We start from the raw sequence: 21,838 nt of genomic DNA on the forward strand, positions 1-21,838 counted from the left end.
AAATCGATTATCCGAAAATACCCTGCCGTATCACGGGCTCGTCTTATTCCCAAAGATCAAAGACGTGTTTCAATTCTCGTTTGGCTCAGAAAATTGCTACATCTGCGTATCACTGGCAGCCATTCCGACGAAGGGCGATTTCTAATCGAATAGTAACCCTTCCATTCCTGTGCTGTATTCACCGCACAAAGCAGAATACACCCTCGTGTTCAAGATTCGAACGTACGCAACCCTTGCGACTTGTTTGACAAAGGTTGCATGAAATTTGCTTCTCATCGGTACCCATTCTACGTTCGATCTATATTTCATCGAATTGGACATTGTTACATCCGACTAGAATTTCTGCTAATTCGCGACGATATCTGGCTGATTTATTACAAACGGAATTACCCCGTGACATCCGGTCGCGATGGAAATGAAATCCGAGCGTGACCAACATCGCGTCCCTTTAATCTCATTAGGTTCATTTAGTCGGTCGTGGCCATTTTTCGATTAATAGATGATTGCATCTCAGTCTCAACCGATCTTCTCCGTTAAACGAGTATTCTGTTTTTGTAATTAACTAGCGTTTAAAAGGGATGGCGGAGTCGCAGGATGAAAGCTGACCTTTCGTTTATAAAAAGAGGAGATAAAAGTTGCGGTTCCCACGGCTCGATTAAACTGGAATCAATCGACTGTGTTAAGGTTGAACATTGGACGATGGTGACACGTGTACAGCGGATCGAATCGATCAGGGGTTGATCTATGTTTAGAGAGTTGCACGGTGACGAGCATCAAGTGTGGATTAGGTTTGGTGATATGGATAGTGGTGGAAGGTGATGTGTTTATTTGTTGAAGTATTTTCAGCTAGATTTTGTTGTTGAAACACACCTCGAGTCTAATCATTTTCTACGCGTTAATTAGCTAAATTCCAACAGGCAATCGCTAACCGTTGTTATTACAGCTTTCTTAAGAAATTGAAGAATTTTTTGATCATCTTGTATCGTTACAAGCTTCGTACCATTATACACACTATTTTGCGAAATTACTTTTATTGTTAAAAAATACCAATTTTCTCCGGAGACTACAAAAATCTTCTTTTATGAACCAAGCTGATAGTAGTGCAATATAGAAGCATTGAATTAAAAAAAAAAATCTATGACTCTGCCTTCGAATTCTTTAAATTTTCCCAACTCCAAGTAGATATAAATTTACCCTGAGATTATCGGAAATTGCCCTAGAGCGATTTTAACAGCGGTATAATACAAAATACTTTCTGCCTTGAAGTTCCGTTAATTTCCAAGGATCTAAACAGAAATTAATTTCTCCTCAACCAGATCCAAACCGCCCGGGAAACAACTTAACAGAACCCCTCGACATCCAACTTCTTCTTCCCTGTCTATCATTCACAGTCGACAGATTCTACCCCTGTACCGTCCACTCCCTCCTATCGATTCTGTCTTGTTTCATAATTCCCCCTGGCTACAAGGTCCTCTGTCCCTTTCCTGGAAAAAGCAGCCGGTACCGTACAAAGTCGTTGGCTGCGACACGGAAGCGCGTCGCGACGGAAATCCCGGCGTCTTTGCGATGTCAGTACGCTAACAAACGGCGTACCGCGTAACTCTCCGGCCCTTTATGTACCATACACGCGTGTATATACGTACAAGCTTTACGCGATGCAAAAGCTGCGCGAGGGTCGTCTCGGTGTCTGCAACCAAGGGGCTTTTAACGGTAGTTCGTCAAATGCTTCTTGGAGCTTTCCAGATACGTCTTACTTTATCTATTTTATATCCTATTCCTTTCTCCATCTTCCACTGTCTTATTCACTTTTTGTCATTGCTTTTTTATATGGGATCGTTCGAAGAAATTTATTGGACGATCTTCCGTTTTTGTGTCGCGCCAACGGGTATCTACGTCGTGAAATCGCGGCTCAGGGAAGGAGTTAGTACGGTTTTATGGCGCTTATTATTTCGGTGCTTATGGAACAATCGATGCAAATGTCGTCTGCTGTCTGCCAGGAAACTCCGAACAACGCGATTTTGAGGATGGGTGCTAATTCGAATGACAGTTGGGTATGGAAGAATACGAGTGGGAAATATGGAAATAAAAACGTAGAGATAGGACAGAAATATCTTACAATGCTTCTCTCGATCTGTATTGTTCAAGATTGTAAGAAACTGGAACGAAGGATGCGTTTTATCTAATATTTCACTAGGTTTTGTAGCATACGTCTGATGGTCTTACATCAAACTGAAGCTTTAAACTTTATGTATTAATTAATAGGATGAATCTATTGTATTTCCTATTTTATTTCAAAACTACCTGAAAATCTACTCTTCTACGTGTCCTACGTGTCGTCTCTTGCGATCGATATTCAAACGTTAAAAATATTCAGAAAGGAAGAAAGAAGGAAGAGAAAACTCGCATCGAACGAGGCAATGAAAATAGAATTATTAAATGAAATTTACAGCCGCGTAGATTGGAACAGAAATCGAAGGAACACAGGTCGTGTTCGTTTCCTCCGTCGAAGATGGGAGGATCGTTCGAAGAGATTTAGGGGGCTGGTTGGTATCGAGCAGACTTTTATATCAAGACTGGCGTAATCGTAACGCATTACATTGCTCGTTAACTGCACGCGTCGCGCGATCGAATCGAGTGGAAAAGCGCGGTCACGACGACCGATTCGCCGGAAATAATTCGGGATTACTTTTACGGGCGTGTTTGAAAGTTTGAAGCCGAAGCAGACAGAGGATGGGGCGAAGGAACACGACAAAACGATGGTTGGGGCAAAAGGGGGTGGAAGTTCGACTCGGAGTTCCGAGTGGCTGGAAATTAGCTTACTTAGACGGCAGACTGGAAATATTGGCAGATAAGCGATATAGCCTGGCGTCCGACCGATAAGGGAACAGCGTAGGGATGCTGCCCTGTTCTACGACCCTCGATGGAAACGCGGCTTATTGTCACGCCGCGCGATAGAGGGTGGATGCTGCTCGATCTCGGTGCCGTTGGATGGTTTATTGGGACGTTCCGAAGAATGGATGTATTCCTGGTCTTTGGAAAATTGTTATAGATTGAGCGGAATTACCGTTGATACGCTCTGTTGATACGTACTAATGTTTCAGGAATTATTTCGTCAAGTAATAAGAGTAATAATGAAACCACGAAACCATTCAGGATGTCTGTTAACACAGTTTTCGTTTCTGCAGTTGTTAGATACGTGCGAATGTTTCTGTTCACTTTTAACGAGACAGAAAATAATTCTCATTTTTCAAGATTTGTCAAAATATTCGAAGCTTTCTAATTCTTTTCCTTTTTACCTTTTGGCTAATATTATATATTGCACAGATTATCGCGAAATAATGGCAGAATATTTTCAATTGAACGAAGGATAACAAGATAACGAAAATTATGTTTTCTGATTTTTGAAATGATTGATAGAACGTCTTGTCCGTGGATGATAGTATGTATTACCGTCCTTTGATGATTCTTTCAGGTATCCAAAATACGTATAACGCGAGTTATAAAGTTTTTTAGACAGAGTTTAGAAAGGATTTTACATTCAAATTTTACATTCGTCGTTGATCGCGACTATTTCTTCTTCAAACACGTCCAGGACGATCGAACCGCCTTCGTCTGAAACTGCTTTTCATTTTCTGCTCGATTACCATATTGCTCTAATGACTCTTCTAAATTCAATCAACTTCGAATTTGTTTCAGATCGAATCGACTTTTCTCTCATAAACAGTAGAATTAGGAAACAGATAAAAATTTCATAGCTATTGTGACTCTGTTTGATGCAATTGAATTTATTTGATTAATTTGTGATTTGAAAACTTTAATCGATATAAGTAAGTTTAAAGTTAGGAAGTTTTAGAAATTGTCCGACTCTCTCATTTGGAAACAACTTTATTTAATTTACTTATTTAATTACTTCGATGCATCCATTTTCATTAATTTTCTCGCTGCGAACAACGTTTGCTATTGTAAGTACTTTGTGTAACTTCGTCCCTTTTAACAATATTGACAAGTAGTATCGCTCTTGTATCGGACGCGTATCTGTTCGGAAAAAATCAAACTAGCAGGAAATTAAAGCGAAAGGAAGGAGGTCGGACACGTTTAAAAGTCGAAAAATCCGAGACGAAAATGTAAATTTCTATCGACAAAGAAGAATGTGATTAGGCCGATCTAGTTGCAAAAGGTAAACGCGAACAAACTCGTGGAAATTCACGCGAGAACAGATCTTGCTTGCGTGATTCCTATGCCAGTAGCTACCCACAGCGTCTTCCGGAAAACGGAAAATTGGATTTCGACGAAGAGAAAAGTTTTTATCGTTTCCCTTACTTTTTGAACCTTTTTGATCATTTTGTTGACTCTTCGCCTCCTTTCATTTTGAGGATATTTTTTTTTTTAAACGTTCGAACGTCAATGGGATAAAACTCTTACAGAAAGGAACTCTTATTCAAGCGAGAAATTTTAAACGGAGAATTCTTTTATGAAAATGATATAATTTATGCAATTGTACGCAGAGAAGTTCTGGTCGCTGTTTAATTATTCCTGTTATTCGTGTATTCATAATTAGCGTAATCATCGTTGACTTCAAAATGACGGAAGGAGGGTAATTAGATTTATTAATTACATTTGCCTATTGAAAATCGCAAATGATTATTTCCAATCGCGCACTTGCATACGTATACCAATCAATTTCAAAGCGGACAGATATCAATCCGAATTATTAATTGCAACAGTTAACTAACGACAACGATGCTTTCTATAGAGGCATTCATAACTTGGACATTAATCACCAAAAGATATTACATATATCTTTCTGTTTCATCCATATTCGAAAAATATGTCTAAATAGTCAAAGAAAAGACAAATCAATCATTCTGTGTAGAAAAGCAAACTAGATATCAGTTGCACTATAGAGGGGAACAAATAATTTTTAAAGGACTCGCGTCGAAAAATCATAGAATTTATCGCAGTGCTACAACGGAATACAAATATTTGAACGTTCAATATCACATTCCATTGTATCCAATACAAAAATCGTGAAGCGATTTGTATGATACGATGTTATATCGTAACATACAAACATTTGTAACATTCGATTTCATCCCTTAAACCATATGAAACGATAAAAAAATAAATCTTATCGAAATCACAATCGATAACATAGAAATATCGTCGAATAATAGTCTCGAGAACAATAATATTCGATTCAGCTATTGAACAAAACAAACGTGAAAGAGAAGTAAGGAGAGAAAATAATAAAAGATTTGTCCGATGCTTGAACCAACTATGATAAACCCTCGAAAGCTCTCTTGTTAAAGACGTCTGTATAACGAGTTTCCTCCTCGAATCTCCGCGATGAAGGATGAGACGCGTATCCAGCCGGTGTATTAAACTCGTTTCCCGTTCGTTTTTCCAGCAAAGGAGCTGAAAGTATGCGGCAGCGTGAGAAGCGGCGGCGAGGTGTGCTGCTCCGCGGACATGGAGGTGAGACTGCAGGCGAGGGCACGCGACAAACATGAGAAAGCCACCAAAGAAACTCTTCAGCGGTTGCACCAGGTCCTGTCTACGAGAGGGACCAGGTTCCACAGTGAGTACCTTCATCCAACGTTTCACGATTTTAATCACTTCATCGTCGGCTCTTTTCGCGCTCTCTATGTTCGCGCGTTTATACGCGTGTGCGACAGGGGTGAAGTCCCACTCTACGAACATTCACACTGGCAAAACGGTTGAACGTTGCCTCTGATGATGAGAGGCAGGCGGTTGCAATTTCGTTTGATCAGTTACCTTTAAACTCGAATGTCGGCACGTTCGTGTGTGTCAGACGACGTTTTTCCTTGGAAAGGTTTTATTTCTCTTTTTTTTTTTTTTTTTTTTTTTTTGGTTTCTAGGGATGCAGAGTCGCAAAGGGTTTCTTCAATTTCGTGTTTCTTGAACTTCGTGATAGATTTCGCGTTCTTTTGTGTATGGTAGACGGAAACACGAAACGTGAAATGCGTACTGTAACTAGAACTGCGAGTAATTTTTTATTTGATGTTTTCTTTTTTTTTTTTCATCTTTCGCGCGATGTAAAATGTTGTATGATCAGAAATGACAAATATCGTTGTAAGGTATTTCGACGTATAAATGGAATATTAGATCGACAAGATGATCGAATAGAATGTTTCAACTAGTCTTCGCTGGTTTATACTGCAAAAAAGTATGAGATCGATGGAGTTCAATAAACTCGATACGAGTGTTCAGAGATCAGCGAGCGTGTTACAGCATAGTTCGAAGGAAAAGAAGTAGAAATGAAAATTCATCGCGACAGCTCATAGTCAGGAAATACGATATCTCTCGTCAATTATACCACTTCTAAATCACAAAAGGACTTTTCAGACGGTTCGATCAGTCGAACATTCTCGACATTGGCAGGGCGAGTGGCGTTAATAGACGTGAATGAGGCTTGGAAGCGCAATACGTGGTCCGAAATGAGATTTCTCAGTTAATGGCGTCTGGATGGTTGACGCGATTCTTCGACAACCTTCATCTTCTTTTTTATTTCCGAGAGCGGGACAAAATACGAGAATATATGTATTGAAAACGATTTTCAAAAAATGTAAAACAAAGTTTACGATTGCATGATCGTTCGATAACATTGTTTTAAAAATTCTTGAAACTCGCCAGATGACTCAGAATTAGAATGTTTGCCAAGAATATTTGAAGGAAACACCCAACGGATCTCACAAAGGACATAATCTAACATACAAACACTCGCCGCACTAAAGAAATGAATCACTCAAATTCGAAGATGGTATCCCAATGGCATAGCCATTCACATGCTATAATATTTTACCAAATGTCCTACTGGACAAATTGTAAAATGTAAATAAATAAATAATAATAAAAAAAAAAGAATATTTGATGTGGATCAATTCTATAGAGATTTGAAATTAACATAAATTGATAGACGATGAAAAATTTCGCTACGTGAATTACCAAAATTAATAGACTCGGTGAAACGAAGGAAAGATTATGTACCCTTGGGATTCAAGCAGAAAATATAACCACTTATTCAAGTAAGCGGGACAGTAATTTTACTAATCTTTTAATCCCTGTTTCCGTTTTCCAACCACGTAATTCCCCGCTTGATGTCGACGCTTGGCTTGCAATTTCTTTATTTGCATTGCCACGTCAATTTATTGCAGAATTATCTTTGGTACGATAGGTATCTGTCGTTAAGATCTTACAAACCTTTTATCATAGGTCCTACTATCAACAAAATTCTACGATCGTCGAATGCACTTTTGTAAGTATTTGCTGAAAAAAACATTAGTTTTATTACGTATTGTACGGTCTACAATTCGGGTACAAGAAAATCTTATAATCTTTTAACAAGATTTACTCAGTTTGTTTACTCAGACCTACCATTACGCCCTTCCTTAAGGGTTTACAATGTACCATCCTTACTATCGAAAGACCAATTGCTATTGTTTCCTTTCGGAATGGAAATGAGTGGTTCGAAGAATCTCTAGGTCGAACATCTCAGATATGCCAAACGATTCTCATTAACGAAATTAACGGTGGTAGCGTACGAGTTTGCATCACCATGGCCCGACTACCTCTTTGCTCTTCGAGCTTCAATCTTTCCCATGCCCTTTCCATCCGACCACAGCTTCTCTGAAGGCCGTCGTGCTTCCCTTTGAGCAGCTACTACACCTAGCCGCATCTAGCTACGTACCCACTTTGCCTGCCACTCGCCGCGACAGAAGTGCACTGGCAGAGAGAGAGAGAGAGAGAGGGAGAGAGAGAGAGAGGGGGTGAGTTAGGGGTGGGGAGACAAGGAAGAAGAGTAGAGGAACTCCTATGCAGGATAGGGAGATAGTGTGAAATATAAGGGGGCGGGAGGTGGGGGGTGAAGGCAAGACAAAGGGTGGATATGATAGAAGAGAGCCTTGGAAATTTCGTATTGACTGCTGTACGTTTCATTCTTCAAGTTCCTTTTGTTTAAGAGGGACTTTTGTAAGGCTGCTGGAAAAACTTAGAATGGCAGAGAAAATGCCATAACTGTATTGAAATAACTATATTTCATTATAGTTTAGCAAACACTGTTACAGATATTAGGTTGCCCGAAAAGTTTCTTTTGCTTTATGAGGAAACAATAGACGCACAAGGTCTTTTCTTTTATATTTGTCGAAATACTTACGGTCCATTTTGTTCTTAACACCGCGACATTTCACGTTTTTATGAAGGTGCACTGTTGTTAAAAACAGGTTTGCGAAAGAAAAACACTTTCCCTACAACCTAATACAAACTGCTGTCGTTGAATCAGAACTATAATCCATGCTCGACGTTACATGGCAAGGATTAAATACAATTTGTGATCTTTAAATTTAAAATTAAATTCAATTTATAGATCACAACGTAATGTACACAAGGCAAATATTTCTGCTAGAACTACGTCGTACGTAAGTTTCATTGGATACAGAGATTTACTTATCATCTTAGTCCCTTATCTTGACTTTGTAATAGAAAAATCAAAATATTCATACGCATATGGAAGCGACACGGGAGATTTTCGGGGAAAAACTGGGGGAATTAGTCGCGAACGTTGGAGCTTGTCGCGAATTAAAAGCTCCGACGAAGTTCCTAGCCAGTCGTCGCGGCGCTAAGTGCTTCCTTCCCTTTTACGCGGCTCGGAGCCCGAAGCTTTTTGCCGAGGCGACGCCGCCGTCGTCGCCGACGATTCGTTACGGAGCTCACCTACCTGTTCTCTCTCTCTCTCTCTCTCTCTATCTATCTATCTATCTATCTCTCTCTATCTTTCACTGGTTCCCAACGTCGTTAAAAGGAATTTTAATCACATTCTTCGCGACTGAAGTGACGATAAGAACTGGTTCAAGCTTCACTGGTTCGTGAGGTTACGCGTGTAGAGGGTGGCACGGGCCACCCCTGTCTTTGTCGGTGTTCAGCGAACGGTCGATGCCACTGTTGCTTGAGAAATCAGGGACTTTATATTCTTTCATCAAAAGCTTTTGCTCTCTTCGTAGAATTTTTCGTACGAAAAGCTGTGGCTTGTGTCAGGGCGATAATGGCTATTTGATGACCAGTTATATTCGGCAGATTTGAAAGTATACTGAGAGAGATACATTCTGTCGATAGAATTTCATTTCAAGATAGAATTTCGAATTCTGGGTTGCTCTGCTTTTGGTTTAATTCTAGTTCTCATTTTTCGTCACCATTAATCATTTTGTGTTTATCTTTCATGTTGCACACAGACTTTGCTTCCTCTGGTATTGCAACTACAGAATACATAGATTTTATCGAAATGATTGTAATAAAACTATTATATAAAGATGCGATGTAAATAAATAGATAAATATATATTTCGCACGTTCCATACTGAATTTTAAAACTGCTTCTTTGTAGAAAATAAAAAATGTGATTTGTCGTGCTCTCGCGTAATCTTCGATCGCAAGCACAACGAATCCGCGAATCTTTCGTATTCTTAGAGTTAAACGTCGCTAAGAAGGAAAGAAATACCCTACAGTCTTCTTAAGATCAACTGCTTTACGTTTCACTTCCATTCCAAAACTTGCTAAAGCTTTGCTCTCTTTACTTTCTCAAACGTAACTAAAAGAAAGTTATATTTTAGCGTGTTAATTAGGAGAACTTTTTCTTGAAATCTTGTTTCGTAGTAGGCTGTTGCATATAAAACCGATTTTGCAACACAACCATTTTCTGCGTTTCTCTCTCGAAATGAATAGAGTATAAGGTGAAGATAAATGAGTGGCAGAAATCATTCTCAAAGTTCAGACAGAGTGCTACGCAAACTTCGTTAACACCTTATCCTGGCGAGAAGGAAGTAGTTAATTAACGGTTGCAAGTTAGGTACATAGCGAGCAGAGTGTACAGACGCTATAATTCGACAAGAAACAAACATTGTTAACGCGTGATCAATCTAGAAAGTTGAAGTCGCGGCTGTAATTGATTTGCAAATCTCAAGTGATAGGCCCATCCTTGTCTCTGACAGGTAGATCGATTCGATTCGTTTCCTCTGCAATTACAAATTATTCCTATTACAACGAGGCCGGTGGAAAACGATGCAGAAGCATCGTGCAATTAAATAAATTACGTTCTCTGTTCGTCCTTTCGGCCAGATCAATTAATCGGCATTCGTATAAATTATTTATATGTCGATGGTTGGGCGAAGCCTCCGTGAATGTGTCCACCGATCTTGTCTTTTATATTTTCAGATTGCTTCAGTTTCAAACAGTTTTAATTAACACAGAGGCAAAACTGTTTGATAAACCGTTTCTCTTTCTTTTTCTTTTCACAGGTTTCTTCAAGGATCTTCTCGCTAATAGTAAAAAGGTTTTCCACGAGATGTTTAAGAAGACTTATGGAATTCTCTATGAACAGAATTCCTTTGTATTCACCGACCTATTCAAGGAACTGGAGAACTATTATGCCAAGGGAACGGTGAGTTTTCAATGGTTTTTACTCTGGCCTAGATCTTCACACTCAAGTCACCTTTCACAAACAATTTCAATTTCTTATGATACGTATAAATTGACACGACAATAAATAGGTCATAAATCAAATTTTTTGGCTATTTTCATCCAAACTGTGTCTTTTGTATTAGGTTATAAGGAAATAATAGACGCACAATGTTTTTCGTTTTATATTAGTTTATCGAATTATGTACGAACGTAATAATAGAAATAGAACGAAATGGATCATACGTAATTCAATAAAATAATATAAAACAGAAATCGTTGTTCATCTATTATCACCTTATCAAACGAAGGAAACTTTTCGGACAACCTAATACAACCCATTTCTCTCGATGATCTCGACCTCGGGCAATTTTTTAGTGGTTTCACCCCGATATAGAATCTTAAATTCACGTTTCGAAAACAATTTCTATTTCTTATAATAAAAATTAATATAACAAAAAGTAGGCCGTGAATTCAATTTGCCGACTTTCTTTTTTACCCAAACTGTATCTCTTGTACAATCCATTTCGTTCAATGGTTTTGTTCTTGGTGTAGACCCCCCTAGATCATTGCTATCCGTTTCCCAACTTCTCCACTTGCTTCGAAGCTATTGCGGCAGACGACCATCCAATTTCGTTTGCGATGCGACAAATCAAATTCCAGGATAAAATCGATAGGGGGTCACGGTCTCGATTTTCAAAGGCGGAAGAATTTGTTCGTCCTCGCGGTCCTGGACTTTCCTCCCCTTTTAACGAAACCTGCACCCTTCTGAGTTGTTGCGGCTAAGGCTCGTGGAGGGTGAAACTTTCGAAATCGGCCTGAAACCTCGACCCTCGGCCAGCGGACGTTTAACCGCGAGCAACGAGACTTCGTGACAGGGTGGTAGAAAACTTCTCGTGCGAAGGCGAGTTTAATCAATGCTTTTGACGTTCAGGACTCGCGAGCGTTTGCCGATAAAAGGCCAGAAAATATCCTGGCTTTTAGATTTCTCTTTCTCTCTCTTTCATCTCCTCTTTCTCCTTTTATTCCTCCCATATTTCCCTAGATTCGTATCTTCCAACGAAGATCAAATGGGCTATTCCTGGACAGCTGCAATTACCCGACAGTTTCACTTTATCTGTCGGGGGTTGTCTCTTGTATTGGAATTAATGTCCTGGGGAAAGTAGAGGCGCCCATTCCATTTTGCTAAAGAAATATCTGGACCCTTCGCATGAACATCTCGTCCATACAAAGAAGCACAGTTTATCTTCTCTTGGGATGCTGTATTTTTTATAAAATCTTTGCGTTATACGCTGGTTCTCTCTTTTTATCATCTTCTAAGCTTTTTCAATCCTTTTTCCCTTTTTTTATTTCTCAAAGAATTTGTCTCTTTGCATTCTTTCGTTCGTTCGAGGATTTTTATTTCTTCCGATAGATTTTTTCACTTTTCGCTTTGTGAATTTTCAACATCGAAGCTCGCGTCTCCAGAACCTTTCTATCGCTACTGATAAAGAGGATGGCTTTGACGATAGTTTCTGCATCGTCGACGAAATTATCAGTCATTATAAATCGCGAACAAATCTCTCCCATATGCCGCGTTAACCCAAGATCTCCCCTTCAGCATTCTTCGCCGATTCTCAAAACACTCGCAAACTTACGTAAGTACGTTCTCGCGAAACCTGTCGCGTTCAGATGATCCAATGGCCATTTCCGTTCGCCATACGTGGCACGCGTTCAAGATCGCACCGATCGGCTCGTCACGTCGTATCGATCAGCCAAACAAGAGGGAAAGTTGGTGCGCGAATAAAACGTACACCGCGAAAAGAGACGGAATCGAGGGACTACACTGAGACGACGTATTTCGAGGGCGCGATTGTCATTCAAATCGGCTGGAATTATTCAGCGGCGCCACTTGGACCCGCTTTGGCTCTCGTGCACGCTCGAAAATGGCTCCGCATGAATATATTATTGTTGCAATCGCACGCGTCGCTGCCGGGTAACGAATTTATACGACGGTGATATATCGCGTCGCGGAGGATTCGAATTTATCGAGGACCTCTCGTTTCTACCTTTCTGTCTTTCCATATATATTTCCCCTTTTCGCCTTTTCTTTTTCCTTCCTTCTTTCTCCTTCCTTTATCTATGCTTTATTTTTTCCTCCATCTCCGCCGCTCCTCCCCGCGCGGCTCGATAATACGTTCCGTCGAGCCGCAGGATTATTCCTTCGATCGAGACAGTGCTGGAATATATCGGGGATGGATAGAAATTAAAAAGGAGCATCCTGTGAATAGCTGATCGACGAGCCGAATAGCCTCTCGTGGGGGTTGCTCTTTGTTTCATGGGCTCGTTCGATTAGCTGGCCTCTGAAATCAGGTATTTTTAGAAGGAAAAACGCTTGTTTATTCCCAGGCTAGATTATTAGTTTCCAGAGAGATCATTGTGTATTATTTGGTCAAAATTATTATTTATAATATATTTGTTTTTAATTGAACGCTTTCGTTCGAACATGTAAAAATGTATCATTTTTAATGGAAAAGAACGATTTAAGAGAAAGTTACGGAATGCTCGATCAATGTATCGATTACAGTTTAGTTTCGTTAATAGTTAGAGATTGTAGACAAAACATAGATCGATCGTTAATATCGGATATAATTTCTATTCTTCTAGGTCGATCTCGACGATACCATGGACAATTTTTTCAATACTCTTTATCAGAAAATGTTCACGGTGCTGAACAGTCAGTACAACTTTGACAATAAATACTTGGAGTGTGTGGGAGAACATATGAAGGAAATCAGACCGTTCGGCGATGTTCCTCAGAAATTAGGAGTGCAAATCAAAAGGTCTTTCGTCGCGACAAGAGCCTTTAGTCAGGCTTTAACGGTGGCTGCGGATGTCTTGAAGAACATGCAGTCGGTAAGGGAAATATCCATCTTCTTCGTTCGTTTTATGCATTTGTAAGAAATGTAAATTCTCGAAGGAAGAAATAACCATAACGCGATATAATGAGAATGCGTATAATACAATAAAAAAATTTTTTCTTTAATTATAAAAATTCCTTCCTTCGATTATGAAATTTACATTTCTTTAATTATAAAAATATACTTACGCTACCCTAAACCCTATCTTCGAACATCGGTGAAATCTTTTCAAACGCGCAAAAAACCCGAGAAAATCGATAAACTAAGACAAACGTAAGAACAGCTAGAAAATCGTCTGGCTTTCCACAGTTGAAACCATCAGCCGATTGTGCAGCTGCACTCACAAGAATGACGGTGTGTCCATCGTGCAGCGGGATCGCGGGCAACGTGTTAGCCTGTGGTGACATGTGTGCCAACGTGATGAAGGGCTGCCTTGCTCAGCATGCGGCTCTGGACGCTGAATGGAATCACTTCGTCGGTGAGTAATTTCTACGCGCATTGTTCTCTTGGTAAATATAGGCTCGAGAATATAATTCATCGACTTACCTTGAATCATGTACACAAAATATTATGCTTATTAGCAATCGCCCGAGGAATAGAGAAGACTCGAGAAATAACGTTCGAGAAAGAGAATCGCCAAATTCCTTATTTTAAGATTTCAGGAATTCTTGGAATATTGTTAATTGTTGACAGGAAATGAATGAAAAGATTCTATTTATTTGTTTACTCGGGCAAGATCACAAATTGTAGGAAACTTTGTATTTTCTATTCAGAGTAGCTGCTGCAAAAATTCCTCGAAAAATGAGTATATCCCAGACTTCTGATCATACGATTCATTTTGCAATAATTTTTATAGTCGGCTCTCTTTCTGTAACTTGCATTTCTCCAATTTCAGAGGCCGTGGACAAGGTGGCTGACCGTCTGTTGGGTCCATTTAACATCGAAATGTTAGTACGACCAATCAACCTGAAAATCTCGGAGGCTATCATGAATTTCCAAGAGAACAGCAACGATGTTTCACAAAGGGTGTTCACTGGATGCGGACGACCTGTGTTGGGTAGACGCAGACGTCGAGACAATCGGGAGTTGGAACTCGAATCATTGAATTTTGATCAGGAAACACTAACAGACGATCGTGCTGCTATTTTGGATAAATTGGTGAAAGAGACACGACAGAGGGTGAGAGATTCCAGACAATTCTGGGTTTATCTGCCCTATAAGGTTTGCAACGATGGACTCGTCGTTCCTCCTAGCAATACGAAGGAATGTTGGAATGGCACACACGTAGATAAGTGAGTGTCTTACAAACATAAATTTTTTTATTTTTTTTTTTTTGTTCTTTCTCATAGAAATTACCAGCCGTGTAGTCGTCTTAATTTTATTTAAATTGTAATATAATAGTAAATGAAATTGTATTATCAAATTAAATTATATAAAATTTAAATTTTGATATAATTATACAAGGTGTCTCAGAAGTAGAGCAATAGATACTCTTGCGTTTATATCTTCTTGTCTCTGGAATTCAATTTTAGTTTCTTAAAAAATCGTCAACTTTTCTTTTCAAACTGATCAATATTCCATATAATATCGATGTTCCAATTGAAATCTTGAGTTTATTTTTCACTTGCTCGTGTTTCAGATACATTTACCCAGTGTCGTCGAACGGAGAGGAACAAAAATTGAATCCAGAGGTACGAGTTACTGGAACAAGACCGACGATAGTCAGGGACCAGGTCTTCGCATTGACCACTATTACAAACAGACTAAAATCCGCGTACAATGGACAGGACGTCGATTGGATAGACACAGGTAAACCATCTGTTTCGCTAATGTTTAATCTACCATATCATCGAACACAACTATCCTTATAAAATTGATACTATGTTAGAATATCCAAAAACAAAAAATTTCATTCAAATCGATCTGATACTAAATTTCGTGGAATAATATTTTTAAGTAATTAGAGAAATTTTCGAATGAATATACTGGCAAAAGCATACTGGAACGTGTAAGCGGTAGATTTAATCGTAGAATCAATATCAGTTAATGCGGTAAGCTAGTTGATTTCGAATAATGAGTTGATTAAATTAGAATATCTCATTGAAACACAAACAATTTATCGTAGAATTCCGCGCATCTATCTTGTTAATTGTAGGTTCTATAAGACAGTTCTAATTATCATTTTTTTTTATACAGTCATAATTCGCCAGGATTGTTATAAGAAATGAAGAAATAAACGAATTCTTAAATAGACAGATATGAATAGAAAAGATATGCTACTTTTATTGCGTTTTATCTTATTGAAGATTATGTTCTATTTTAATTTCTATTCTAATATCTATTATCTAATAATTATATTCTAGATCTCCTCGAAAACATAATAAAAGAAACAAATTATCAGGCTACTGTAATGTGTACTTATCTTATCTCGAGACACTGTTCACGGTAAACGGCGATTAAAAAAATAATTTTCTTGGAATTTTCTTTTTGACAAATCAATTTCCAAATTTGCCAATTAAACCGACTACAAGTTCACGAGTAATAGAATTACAAAAGATAATATATAAAGAATATGTGCACCTGGTGCACTGTCAAAAAGCAAAATATATTTTCTTTTTTTTGTAACTTAGCTGAGATCTTTTGAAAGTGACACGTGCGAATCTATAGAATTAGTTTATCTTCATTCCTTAAAGAAGCGATCGTTTCTCTTTTCGATTTTATCGCATTTATTTTCAAATCTGATAACACGAATGGATCCTCGAAATTAAGAATCAGAGCGGCCTAAAAATACCTACTAAACGATACACACGAAACCTCAAAAACACCTGTATAACATGCTCATAAAAAATTCAAGTTCTTTATTAAATTCTTCGATTGATTTTCTCACATCTTTCTAATTCATCGATCCGAATCGATTTTCCATCATTGTGTATAAAAACCTAAAGATACCTGTTAACCCTTGGCGGACGGGACGGTTCGACCCGACCGCACCGTGGGTCCGAGCTGCTGCCGCAATAATCGTTTAAAATTGCCGGGTCACTTTTATTTACATAGACACGCTTTTCATTCATAGATGTCAAATTCAAATAACATACATATGAGTCTTTTGATCCTATCAGTTTTTTTTTTTTGGACGAACGCGTATGAGTTTCTCGGCGAAATCGATGGCTTACGCAGAACGCATATATGCGGCGATAGTTCGCAAAGGGTTAAACAACATAATTGAAATCTCAAGAAAACCTGCACGACACCTCCGAGAAGAATTCCAAATCTCCTACTAATCTTTTTTATTTACTCCTTCAAATCTTCCAATTTCACGAATTAACAAATTTTCAATGAAGACCTAAAGGAACCTAAAAATACCTATCGAATAACGCAATCGAAATCTCAAGAAAACCTGCGTAGGACGTGCTAGAAAAGCTTCGCCTTCTACTAAACTCTTCGACTAACTCCTCCGCATCTTTTAAATCCACCAATCGATCGATCACGACCATCATCCAAAAAGACTCGAAGAACGTTTCCTAAGAGAAATCCTCTCCTCTCCATCGCCACCATACCATATTCAGAATTTACTAATCAGCTCACCGTCACCGGGTGACAATCTAATTTTTAGAAGACACCGAGTGGAACGGTTCTGGAAGTGGATCCGGGGACGGTCCGGATCAAGATCCGATCACGGACGACGAGGATGGTTTCAAGGAAGGCTCTGGCTACGAACCGAAATCTTCACCGCCAGAAACACCGAAACAATCTCCTCCCGTCGATCATCCGGAAGTCGTGCCTCCCAGGAAAGACATAGAGCAGAAGACAAATATCAACAACAACAATGGCACGTCCAGCGTGGACAATGGCGCGAGCAGACAGAAAATATCTTTGTCTCGTGCTTTGACAACGTATCTCGTGCCCATAGTGGTGATGTGGTTCGGTGGCTGCCTCACCGAGTGGCTGTGATCATGTGGTTTCCGAGGAGAACGATGCAGGACGATGTAAATAAATATTCCGTTTAACGTTACGTGACTCCACCTCGACTGGAACAGTGCTATAACACGCCAGCCAATCGAGAAAGAAAGGAGAAAGGACAGTGATAACTCGCTTTCCAACGACGCGTACTTTTCCATCCATTAGGAAAAGCATTCTTTTACTTTCTACAATGACGGGTACTCGGTTTTACCCTGCTTTACTGGGGTATTGTGCCCGAATGACCATTAATGAGATGAACAACTTGATGTTTTGCTGACGCCGGAATTCGAGAGGAAGACTGGTATCGTTGATGGGGGATTATATTTGCAACTGACCTACGGGCCTTTGTACGACTGACGAGCGTGCCTTTAGGAAGAGTGGCATGATCGACTGTAAAAGGATTAGAGTTAGGAATTTATTTTCCAGTTCCTATTTTCTCTTGCGCCATTGTACAATTTTTCGGATTTATCGATTTATGCTTCGATGTATGTTTCTCGGTTCGTTTGGTATAGTATGATCGAAAGTACGATTGAATATAAATTTGTAATTCAAATATCGCGGATTTTTACCTATTCATAAATATAAATTTTAATTAAATTGAAATTATCAATGAGATTATGTTGCAATTGAACTATGCCAAATAAAACCGGACGTTAATTATTCTATTCTCGGAACCAATCGTAAACTTTTGAAATGTAGTGGCGTAGGAAGAACAGGAACTACATCGAGGACCTAAATGGCCTTGAACGTACAGGAAAGACACATGGAAGCAAGTATACGAGAAGCGCAAGGACTGACTATCGAGCGTCGTATTTCCTTTTCCAGCTGCCCTTTCCTGAAAACGTTTGAAATATTTATGGCTCGAAGGGCGAGACATTTTCGATCGCGTCAAGTTCGAAAGGATCGCTCAGAATCTTAGATTTCGGCGACAAACACGAAACATTGATGTTTGTGTTTAACAAAATAAAACGAAGGAGAAAAAATAATAAGAAGGACGATTAAACTATTTCGGTTTTCACGAGGAGATGATATCGATTATTTTTTAACTCGAGAACCGTCTCTTGTTGATCAGTGTTGTTTAAAGAGTTGTGAATAGAGAAGAAAGTTTGTGGCGAATGAAAAATTATGAATGTAGGACGATGGCTGACGTATGATAAACGATTCATATACTTTCATTATCTTTTACTGATTATCGTTAAATAACGCAAAATGCTCGACGAACTCGAGGGCCGATTTTTTAATCGTACAGATCGGTAAAAGAAATTTATTTGACGATATTCTTTTATCTACGGTTTTAGACTTTTCTTCGACAATTTTTTTCTTTTTTTTTTTTTTATTTATTTAAAATAATATTTTATCATCCGCCATTCGAATGAAATCGTCCTAGCAATTGAAACTCGACGAAACGAGTCAAAGCGTAGAACGAGCGGTCGAGAATAGGCTCCTGTGATAAAATTAAACAAAAAAAGAGAAAAAATAAAAATGTAATAAAAAGGTAAAAAAAGTAAACGAGTGATGTTGGCCGCTATCACACGCTGGCATCGTCGAGCCTAAAACAAGAGGGCGAAAGGACATATTCTATACAAATCTAGTGAAAATATTCAAATAAATAATATGAATAATTATTTGTAATTATATTATTATATATATATTATTATAATTATTATAATTATTGCAAAGTGAAATTAATATAAAAATTATACGTTGCGTTCGGGATAAGTGGTAAGTTTAGAAATGGAAATTACACGGTTCTTTCCTTCTTTCCTGCTCGTCTGAGAAAATACGTGGCTTCGCGAGGCAAAGAAAGAAAGAGGAACCTTGTGCTTGTACAGTGACTCCTATCAATATTGGGGACACTATAATATTCTATTCGTTACTACTCTGTACATTTGACTATAATTAAACTAACGTATATTTTGTTTTTTATGATAATAAAGCATATATTCTTCTTGACGATAACGCAAATTTTATTTATTTAAACTAAATAATTTGTGACATTACAAATAATATATTAAGAAATGTATTATTTATACGTTGCAAAAATATTCGAACATTTAATTTTCTACAATGATTTTACATAAGAAATACATATGTATATATCATATACATTTTTTAAATATCAATTTCCTGGATACCCGTTTTGTTTTATTACATGTCGTAATCGATTTGGCATGTTTGTCATAATTTTTTGTGAATAATCTTGCATGATACTCATTTTCGATTGGAATCAAATCCGATGATTACGGTGGTGGATGTAACGCGCGAAGGCAACTATATAACTGATATCCCTGAACTATACCACGATCAAATTTCAATGTGTTTTCAATATCCATTGCAGTTACATTTTATTTTAGATTTCGTTTGAAAATGTCTAAATTTTTATCTCGTTAATCCCGTTCATCAAGTATTTTTGGCCATCTCTTTTGACGAAGTCAATCTATTCGATCCTCGCGATCGTATCTTTTCATAATATCTGTAAATTTAAAAGACTGTCTATCTCTCTCTTTCCTGTTTTCACGGTTGAGAATGACTAATCGTCGCGCGTCAGAAAAAGTATCTTCGCTTTTCCGTTTTATATTCAAAATTTCTGACCGATGACAATGATTTTTAAGTAATAACTGATATTTCGAAGTACGCTGTACATCTCGCTCAATATATGCTTGTAAAGTATAACAAAGCTGTAGAAGTATAATCAACAAATATGGATAAATATTAAGCGTCTGAAGATTTTTCCGACGTACGAACACCACATTTCCGAATATATTATTTGTTACGCCACAAATTATTTAGGAAGAATACATGCTTTATTATCAGAGAAAATAAAAGATACGTTAATTTAATTATGATCAAATGTACAGAATAAACATGGATAGAACGCTATAGTTTTCGAATATTAACGAAAGTCACTGTATATAGAATCGCGTAGAATTCTTGTTGGATAAAGGAAAGAACGTTTAACAAGTTGAACACCACAATCTCAACAGTGTGAATTTCGAATTTAACTTGACGTAAAGATAGTAAATTTTCAGCTGTAAGTTATAATAAAAATATTTTTTGCATTTAAAGCAGAGAAATAGGATCACAGTAATTATATGAAAATCCTGTAGAAATAAGAAAGAAGAGAATCTCAAAGTAGGTTAATTTTCATTAAAAGTCGAATAGATTTCAGTTATAAATGTTACATCTCTGCTGAAAGAGAATCTTTTCGGCAGATATTCGTTCGATGATCCCCTTAAAAGTTGTATTAAAATTTTCTTAAGAATTATTTCCAAAATTCGAACGCGTACAAGACTAAACATTCGTTGTAGTGTTCAGTTTGTTAAAAAGAGAAGATTTAAGGATACGAAGACAGGGAACAGGGTTTTTTTACCGTGGAAGAATTATGGACCACTGAAACAACTTTCCTGAAACTATGGGAGTTCCTTACGTTCGATAAATAGGAGCAACCCTTGTGTTTTAACAGCTTTGTCGCATCGACGTGATTGCTAAATAGTATCTTATAGCATCGAGCATGATTCGTCTTTAACTCCCCTGATAATAAAATTTTAATTACGATAGTTTGTGAAACTATGAATTAAATCATTTAGAATTTCAAACCTAAATTATCCATGTCTTCGGAATTAAATAAATATAAAAAAAATTACAAATTATAGGACTTTGAACTACTCTCTTACTGTAAAAGAACGAAAATTAAAAGATTTTAAAATTGTGTAGGAGTAAAGTTTGACTAAAAAGAAGATTATGTTTCTCGACAGATTCATTTCGTATCAAGGGAGTTAAATCAAGTAACGTTCGAATAAAATACATTTACGTTTTTTTTTACTATTATTCCTAGTACCGTATTTACGTTGTTCGCCATTGTAAAGAGTAACGAGCAGCCTAGATTTCCGCGACGATCGTACTCGTCGAATCTCGATGCAGGATCGTTTTAAGATTACGTGATATTCCTTTCCCTTTTCTGTTTTAGACTAGCCCACTGTAACCAGCTAATCATACTTAATAATCTACCAATTTACACTAAGAATTTATACATGCGACCGTAAAAATGAAAGTGTATATGCGAATGCACTTGGCCGAGCCGTTTATAACATTCAACGTGAATTTTCAATTTGATCATGAATCTCTTAAATGACGTTCCATCCGTACGATGTATTGGAAAACAACAAAAGAAGAGAAAGAAGAACTTTCCGAGTAGCAGATGTAATTTCACGTCTGTTGCATAAAAATATTACAATGATCCAACGGAGGATAGTTTGCAGCAGAAAATCAATCACAGATTAAATTTAAACGTTGTATGTTCCATTCTTACTGATCATTGTTCTGTTATTAACGAGTGCAATGGTTTCCTGAAAATCGCGTAAAAGAATTACAAGAGAAAATGGATTGTGATTCGCTATAAAAATTCTGTGTGAAATTCCAATTGCGGGAACTTTAACGAATAAAAGGAATTTAAGTGGGCAGAGAAAATGGAACAGCGAGTATCCCTCATACAATTAATCGTAACGCAATAGT

General features: G+C 37.8%; 1 protein-coding gene across 1 annotated transcript in view; it reads left to right on the plus strand.

The window, feature by feature from the left end:
* Positions 1 to 18,951, plus strand: part of dlp (glypican dally-like) — a 132,381-nt gene extending 113,430 nt beyond the window's left edge. Inside the window, exons 2-8 of the mRNA XM_033330352.2 lie at positions 5,408 to 5,578; positions 10,307 to 10,449; positions 13,113 to 13,361; positions 13,676 to 13,844; positions 14,262 to 14,658; positions 15,006 to 15,175; positions 16,980 to 18,951. Coding sequence (XP_033186243.1) covers positions 5,408 to 5,578; positions 10,307 to 10,449; positions 13,113 to 13,361; positions 13,676 to 13,844; positions 14,262 to 14,658; positions 15,006 to 15,175; positions 16,980 to 17,317 — 1,637 coding nt within the window. The 3' untranslated portion in view covers positions 17,318 to 18,951. The remainder of the gene's footprint in view (positions 1 to 5,407; positions 5,579 to 10,306; positions 10,450 to 13,112; positions 13,362 to 13,675; positions 13,845 to 14,261; positions 14,659 to 15,005; positions 15,176 to 16,979) is intronic.
* Positions 18,952 to 21,838: the final 2,887 nt, after the last annotated feature.

This window comes from Bombus vancouverensis, chromosome 9, assembly GCF_051014615.1.
Source record: "Bombus vancouverensis nearcticus chromosome 9, iyBomVanc1_principal, whole genome shotgun sequence".
Lineage (NCBI taxonomy): Eukaryota > Metazoa > Arthropoda > Insecta > Hymenoptera > Apidae > Bombus > Bombus vancouverensis.